The sequence below is a fragment of the Nothoprocta perdicaria genome, unplaced genomic scaffold (assembly GCF_003342845.1).
Source record: "Nothoprocta perdicaria isolate Ctin4 unplaced genomic scaffold, notPer1 scaffold_735, whole genome shotgun sequence".
NCBI lineage: Eukaryota > Metazoa > Chordata > Aves > Tinamiformes > Tinamidae > Nothoprocta > Nothoprocta perdicaria.
Genome location: NW_020456016.1, coordinates 12,674 through 19,919, shown reverse-complemented (window position 1 = coordinate 19,919; position 7,246 = coordinate 12,674). Strand labels below are relative to the sequence as shown.

Below are 7,246 nucleotides of genomic sequence, written 5' to 3'. Positions count from 1 at the left end.
CCCCCCGCAGGACGCCATGCGCCTCTACTACGTGTGCACGGCCCCCCACTGCGGCCACCGCTGGACCGAGTAGCCCATTCCCGAGGGCGGGAACGCCGCGCCGGAGCCGGGATCCCGCAGCCCGATCCTGCAGCCTGGCTCCACATCCYGATCCCAATCCCGCAGCCCGCATCCTGATCCAGAGGCCGCCTGGCGTCGCTGAGCCCGGGAGAGCGGCTCCGTTTCCTCCTCCATCCCCACRCTTTTGGGTATCCAAGAGGATTATTTTTGGGATGAGGCTGCCTCTATCGTGTCTTTTCCATGCGGGAAGTGTGGGGGGCAGTCCCAAATACCCCCCAAATACCCCAGTTCTTSCTGGTGTCCCAAAATTCCTGGGAAAAGGGGCCAGGAAGGGGAGGAGATGCCCCCAAAAATAGGGAAAATCCTTCCCGAGGGCGGGAATGGCTCCAGATAGGATGAGCTGCTGGCTTGGAAGGGTGGGAGGCAATATTTATTTGGGAAAACTTTGGGAAAGAGCCCAGCTCCAGCCCCGATCCCAGAGGAGGCTCCGGCCTCGATCCCAGTGGCGGCTCCGGCTTGGCTCCAGTTGGGAATGGGAGCCACCACTGRGATCTGAGCTTTGAAATAAAAGAACAGGGGGAGGAATGGGGGTTCGGGAATGCCGCTCAGGCGGGGCCGGGCTCCTGGAGCCGGAGCCGCACCATGCGGAGCAGCGCTTCCGAATAGGAGCGCAGCAGCGCCAGGGTCTCGGCATCCGGCGGCATCGGAGCGTCCGTGGCCGTGGCGGCGTCAGAGTGGCCGGAGCCGGCGCCGGATCCCGCCCGGAGCCGCAGCTCCGCCCGCATCCAGGTGCACGTCCCGGCCAAGGCGGCCCGGAGCTGCTCCAGCTCCGCTTCCGTCGCATTCCCGAGCTGGGAAAGCTGCGACAGGGGAGGACGGCAGCGGATTTGTGCCCRGATTTTGGCTCCCTTTCTATATCCCCCCAAAATCAGCATCAGATGGAAAAGTATCCAGCCCAGAAGCCTGGAAAAGCTTGGGAGCCCCCCGCCTGGGCGTCAAATCCATGCGGATTTGGAATGGTTGGGAATTGTGGGTGTGTTTGGGAGGTGGGAATGCTGCTGCAGGAGCAGGAATGCCCATTCTGGATTCCCCACCTCGTCGTAGAGCTGGAGCAGCTCCCGGAATGTCGCCCGCAGCGGCTGCAGCTTCTCCTGGAAGCTCTGGAGAATTCCTATGGGATGTGGGGGGAGAGCTGCTAAACCACCTCCATCCGGAGCATCCAAGCCCCTTCGGGGCTCCCATTCCAGCATTCCAGACTAACGGAGCTGCGGGTCCTTTTGGGATCTCACCTGATTTGCAAGGAGCTGCATCGGTTTTTCCTCCTGTTTCCTGGGGCTTCGTTTCCGGTAGTTCCTAAAAATTCCACTTGAGGCTAAATTTGGGGCTAAAACCCATGGATTCGTGGCTGGAATGGGGCTTTTCCAGGTGATTCCCAGGCAGTGTGGAGGATCCCACCGGGAAATGCCCTGGGGCATGTGCTCCRGGTGCCCAAAGCCCTTCTTTTTTGGGGATAAGACTTGGAAAATCGGCTATTTCCGCATCCCGGTGGATGGTATCCCATTACCTCTGGCCTCCCGAGCTCCAGGTCTGCTTCCGCATCCTCCTTCCCAGGCTCTGGAGCGTCGTCCGGAGGCGGCGGCCGAGCGCGGGGCAGGAACGTGGCCGCCAGCCTGCGGCGCGGAAAAGGGGCATGGAAAAGGAATCCCGCTTTGGGAAGAGGCTCCGCTTCGCWGCGGGGTCCCCCAAATCCCTCTTTTCCCATCGGGAATGCGGGAGGAAGCGGGGCGCACCGGCTGCTTCTCTGGCAGCGCTGGAGGAATCGGGCCGAGATGCTCAACCGCGGGTTCAGGAAAAGGGATTTTTCCTCCTCTCCGGCTTCAGGAAGCTTCAGATCCTTCAAGGAGCCGTCAAATTTCTCTGGAATTCAAGGGGAGCCTTAGCCGGGATTCTCCCTAAGCCCATCCCGTCATTTCAATTCGCAAGGAGGGAAAAAGGGAGAGGAAAATAACCAGGAAACGGCAAAACAAGGGAATTACAACCTAAAAAACGGGAGAAAATCCCAGCAGGGATCAGCAGGCCCCCGATTCCCGAGTGGATAATGGGAAAAGTGCCGCCTGCTCCCCCTTTTCCCTACCTTCAGCATCCCCCAGMGTCTCAAAGTGCTCCTTGAGGAATTTCTCCTGCTCGGGGGTTTGGGGCAGGGAGCCGTCGGAATTCGGGATGTCGGCAGCCTTTTCCCCTTCGGCATCTCCATCGGAATCGTCTGCAGCGGGATATCGGGAAGCAAAGCGCATCCCAAGGGGAGGAAAAGCCCTTTCCCAGCAGAGCCCTTCCGGAATCTCAGAAAGACCCCCCGCTTTTCCCGGGATGCGGCCCCATTCCCAGCRTTACCTTCCGGCTGCTGGTGAGTTGCGGATGTTCCCGGCGAGGCGTCGGATGGGGATTTGTCTGCGACATCTCCCGGATCCCTCGGATAAACAGGCAGCTCCGTAGGGCGATTCCTTGGAGGGAACATGGGCATCGGGCCTTGCCGTTCCCTCAGAAAGGCCGGAAAAGCCCTCGGCATTCCGGAAAGCACAGCAGCGTTTGGTGCTGTCTTTCCAAAGGGAACCCGTCTGGATCCAGAGTGGGATTAAGCTGAAGAAATCCAGGGTATTTTCAAGGGAATTTGGGGTGTTTCCCTAAAAATATCCATCCTGCTTGGCTCTGGGCTAACGGATTTCCAAGGATTTCTCCCATCTGTGTCTTTTCCAAGAAGGGAAAAGGGAAAGGAACCGACCTGGGGCTCTCCAAGGAGCTCTCCCGGGAACACGTCTCCTCTTCCAGGCTGGTGCCAGTGGCATCCAGAGATTCCAGCTCGTCCCTGGAGAAAAACTCGGGATCTTTGGAGTCCTCCATGATGCTGCCAGGAGACATCTCCGTCTGCGGAGAGAATTCCAAGGAAAAAGGACGGGAAAATCCCCTCTTATTGCAGCACGGGGCAATTCCGGGCATCCTGGCTGTGGGGAATTGCCGGGAGCCTCCAGAGGGGCATTTGTCCCAGGAAACGGGATATCGGGATGCGCTGCGAGGGATCCCCGACCTCCAAGAGGAGCCGCGCCAAATCCCGGGGCTCCGGCTCGTCCTGGAATTCGCTTTTGCCGGGAGTGAAGGAGCCGAGATCAGCTCCCAGCAGGCTCCGGATGGGATTTTCCTCGGCACGCTCGGCCCACCTGCCCTGCGGCCGGTAGCTCCTCCGGGAATGGAGGCCGGCGCTATCCGCGTTATCTGCCTCTCCCAGCTGCAAGGAAAGGAAAAGGGAGCAGCTGGGACAGCCCCGGCTGGAAAACCGAGCGGGAAACATCGGGAAAAGCGTCGAGCGCGGCGCTGGATTTCTCCCTGCGGAGACGGGAAGGCTCGGCCGGTATCCGGCTGCTGCTTCCCGTCGCTCCGGAGGGAGCCGCTCACCAGCCTCTTGGCCCACATGGGCAGCTTCCCGTTGGTCAGGAGGCAGCTGGGCGCTGGAAAGGGAAGCGGAGCTGAGCGGAAAAGCGGGAAAAAGATGGGGAAAATCCCCAAGTGCCCCCGACTGCCACTTCCGCCTTTTTTCCCACCTGGAGCCGCGTCCTCCTTGGAAGGCGTCTGCGGAGACCCGGCCTCCTCGTCAGATTCCTCGTCCGAGGGCTCTCCGAGGGCGCCCGTCCCGCTGGGAATGGCCACGTATGTGTCCCGCCTGGAGAAGAGTGGGATGAGCCTCTTCCTTCCGCCACTTCCCGGAGTGCGGCGGCCTGGAAACGCCGCTTTTTGGGATAATCCCAAGCGCCTTTTCCACCCGTACCTGCTCCGGAGGGGCTGCTCCAGCTCCCGGAGGTGCTGCCTCATGCGCGCCGTGATTTCCGGAGCCAGGCGCCAGACGAAAATGCAGCTGGAAGCACAAATGGCAGCTCCGAGCGGCTTTCCCTCGGGATCGGGTGGATTCCCGCTCATCCCGGGATTTTTCGCCGCGGGAAATTCAGGCGGTCGCTGCCATCCGGCTTAACGGGACCCATCTGAATCGAAGCCACCCTTCCCGGAGGTCGTTTAACATCCAGGGCAAGTGCGAGCGGGAAAATTCCCTGCCGGAGCATTCCAAAGGAGGAGCATTCCAGGGAAAAGGACTTTCCTGGGATCGCGCCTACCTGTCCCCGGAGACGGTGATGAGGCGCTTGCAGTCGTACGTGAACCTCATCCCCGTGACTATTTCTGTAAATCAGGGAAATCTCCCGGATTCCCCCTTTTCCGAAGGCTCCGGAATTCCCGCCGCTCCCGGAGGCGGCTCCGGCGCCTTCCTGGTTTGCRGAAACTCACCCGAGTGTCCGAACATTTTGGCCACGCACTCGCCCGAGTGGAAGTCGAGCAGGGAGAGGCTCTTGTCGGAGCAGCTCGCCGCCAGGAAGGTGCCCGACGGATCCAGCTGCACCTGCGGGAAGGGGGATCCGACGGATCCGACGGATCCAGCTGCCACCTTCCCTGGAAAACGGTGGGAATTACCTTCAGGAGCGCCCCGTCCTCGCCCTGCGAGCCTTTGTAGCAGCCCTTCAGCTTCCCGCTGGCCGTGTCGTAAATCCTGCGGGAAGAGCCAAGACGGAATTGCGGATTTGCTGCTTTTCCGCGGGAAAAAAAAACTGGGAAAGGCGTCTGGGAAACCCACCGGACGTTCCTATCCTGGCAGGCCACGGCCACGGAGCGCTGCGTGATGTCGACRTCCATGTCGTAGAGCGTCGTCTTCTCGGCCACGTGATGAGTCCTGACGAAACTCAGCCCATCCGCCAGCTACGGGTATCCCGGGGGATCCGTTATCCCGAGGGAGAAGGGGGGTTGTGGCCCCACAGGGGGTCTCTTTTTTGCCAGATTCTCCCACCTTTTGGGCATGCCGGAAATAGATGCTCTTATCCGCCCCGCAGCTGATGAGCTGGACTTGGCCGTTCCCTAAAAAAAAAAGGGGGAAAAAAAACCACCGGGAATGTCGAGCAGAGCCCGAATTCCTTAGGAAATGATCCAGGTGACGCTAAAACCCCCTCGGTTATTCCAGAGCGGATTTGTGCCTGCTGAAACCGCAGCAGCTCTGGCTGTTTATCCCGTGGGATGCTTTTTCCAGCCGTAAATCCCGGAATGTCGGGATGAATCCCAGGCACCCACCRGTGAATTTTACAGCCGTGACGGCGGACGAGTGGTCGTCCAGGGTCTGCTCCAGCCGGTAATTCCTGGCCACGTTGAGGACGTGGATGAGGCGATCCCGGCTTGCCGATGCCAACAGCGCGACACCTGGAAGCGGGAAAATTCCCAAGTGGAAACGCGCTTATTTGGGCGGCGAGGTCGGGGACGGAAACGGGGAAATTTAATTCCTGCMGGGTAAAAATGAGGGAATTCTAAACTGGGGGGGGGAATTCTAAACAACCGCCCTTTGTCCCAAAGGAGCTGCTTTTATCCTAAGCTGGAAATACCCAAAGGGGTCTCGGAAGCCGAAATTCCCAGGTTTTTTCCCAGTGCTCAGCGTTTACCCGTTTCCGGCTTGGAATATTCCAAGCAAAGCACTTCGGAATCGTGCGCTTCCACCTTGGCCACCTCCCGCATGAAGCGCAGCTCGTGGATCCTGCCGGGAAAGGCAGCGGGAGCTCRGCTTTAACGGGAAAAAACACAGGAAAGGGAGCGGGAAGAGGAGCGGGAAGGATGAGAGGCCCCAAATTGGGGCTTTTTGGCCCCAAAACTCGTGCCTGAGGGTCCCGCCGCGGTCGCCCGAGGCCAAATATTGCCCGTCCGGGCTGATCCGCAGGACGCGGACACCGGATTTGCCGTCCAGGGAGCCGCCGTTGTCAGGAGCGTTGCYGGGATCGGGAGGGTGCGGGGGGGTGTTGTCCACGTAGGTGATGTTCAGGAGGCTCTGGAAGAGGGGAAAAATGGGAATCCCGGGATGCCCCCCATCCCGGGATGCTTTCCAAGGAGGCGCCGGGATGGGGGCGTTTCGGGAACTGCAAAGGCTCCCTGAGCGCTTCCCGGAGCAGCTCCGGTGGCAGGAATGCGGCGGGAATAGCTCACGGTGCCGGCAGCGCTGTCCGGGCGGGAATCGCTTCCCAGATTCCAGGTGCGGATGGTGTTATCCGAGGAGCACGTGAGGAAGGAGCCGGGCGGCAAGCAGGATCGCGGCACCTCCAGGTCGGGATAAACCTGCTCCAGGCGGCAGGAAAAGCAGCATCGGGAGCGGGTGTGGCGGCTGAAGCGGGATGCGGGGAGGGAAAAGCGGGATTTTCCGGCCTCACCTCGACATTCCAGACGAAGGAGCTGTGGAAGTGGTGGGAGCAGACGGCGCGCRCGCGGCCCAGCTCCCGCACATCCCACACGTGCAGGCTGTGGTCCGCGTAGACGCAGGAGAGCCAGGAACGCCGCGCGTCGTAGGCCAGGGCCACGGCTTCGGGATGCTCCCGCTCCGGCCGCCTGCGGGAACACGTGGAGCCTTCCCGTCACCTTCCCGCCCGGGACATCCGGCTTCGGCAGTGCTGAGCTCCTTCCAGCCTCCTGGAGCTCCAGAAACGGGATTGAAGCCGATTCCGAAGCTCTCGGAAAGGGATCGGATCCAATTCCAAAGTCCTTACAGCTCCAGGAAAGGGATCGGATCCCATTCCAAAGTCCTTACAGCTCCAGGAAAGGGATCGGATCCGATTCCAAACCCCTTCCAGCTCTGGGAAAGGGATTGGATCCGATTCCAAACCCCTTCCAGCTCCGGGAAAGGGATCAGATGCCGTTTCCTGCCCTTGGCCCTTTCCCGCCGGCAGTCCCGGCCGGTTCCCATTCCCGGCCGGTTCCCATTCCCGTTATTCACGGTGGGTTCCTGTTCCCGTTCTGGGCGGGTTCTCACCGGAGGGGCGCGCGGGGCCGGGGCAGGTCTCCCACGTGGAGCAGATCCCGGGTGCGGAAGGCGCCGACGGAGCCGCCGGTGCCGCCGCAGAAGACGACGTCGCCGGCGGCGCACACGCAGCCGGCACGGGGCGCCTGCGTAAACACCCGGCGGGTTGGGGATAAACGGGATAAACACCTGGATGTGGTGTTTCCGGGTAGGTAAACACCCAGCTGGATTGGGAGAAACCCCCGGGTGGTTTGGGGTAAACCCGGGTGTGGTGTTTTTGGGTAAACGCCCGGGTGTTTTTCGGGTAAACGTCCGGGGGTTTTGGGG

At 60.9% G+C, this 7,246-nt stretch overlaps 1 protein-coding gene across 1 annotated transcript in view; it reads right to left on the bottom strand.

Annotated features, from left to right (window-relative positions):
- Positions 1–665: 665 nt before the first annotated feature.
- The window catches only part of LOC112957578 (WD repeat-containing protein 62-like), a 9,753-nt gene continuing 3,172 nt past the window's right edge, over positions 666–7,246 (bottom strand). Inside the window, exons 6-28 of the mRNA XM_026051240.1 lie at positions 6,932–7,065; positions 6,336–6,510; positions 6,115–6,243; positions 5,793–5,959; positions 5,580–5,671; positions 5,218–5,343; positions 4,940–5,007; positions 4,730–4,851; positions 4,570–4,645; positions 4,387–4,498; positions 4,218–4,281; positions 3,878–3,964; positions 3,654–3,772; positions 3,508–3,560; positions 3,143–3,340; positions 2,840–2,982; positions 2,452–2,561; positions 2,195–2,323; positions 1,851–1,977; positions 1,625–1,730; positions 1,350–1,413; positions 1,155–1,231; positions 666–920 (exon numbers count right to left, since the gene is read on the bottom strand). Of these exons, the coding sequence (XP_025907025.1) occupies positions 666–920; positions 1,155–1,231; positions 1,350–1,413; positions 1,625–1,730; positions 1,851–1,977; positions 2,195–2,323; positions 2,452–2,561; positions 2,840–2,982; positions 3,143–3,340; positions 3,508–3,560; positions 3,654–3,772; positions 3,878–3,964; positions 4,218–4,281; positions 4,387–4,498; positions 4,570–4,645; positions 4,730–4,851; positions 4,940–5,007; positions 5,218–5,343; positions 5,580–5,671; positions 5,793–5,959; positions 6,115–6,243; positions 6,336–6,510; positions 6,932–7,065 (2,733 nt within the window). The remainder of the gene's footprint in view (positions 921–1,154; positions 1,232–1,349; positions 1,414–1,624; positions 1,731–1,850; positions 1,978–2,194; positions 2,324–2,451; positions 2,562–2,839; positions 2,983–3,142; positions 3,341–3,507; positions 3,561–3,653; positions 3,773–3,877; positions 3,965–4,217; positions 4,282–4,386; positions 4,499–4,569; positions 4,646–4,729; positions 4,852–4,939; positions 5,008–5,217; positions 5,344–5,579; positions 5,672–5,792; positions 5,960–6,114; positions 6,244–6,335; positions 6,511–6,931; positions 7,066–7,246) is intronic.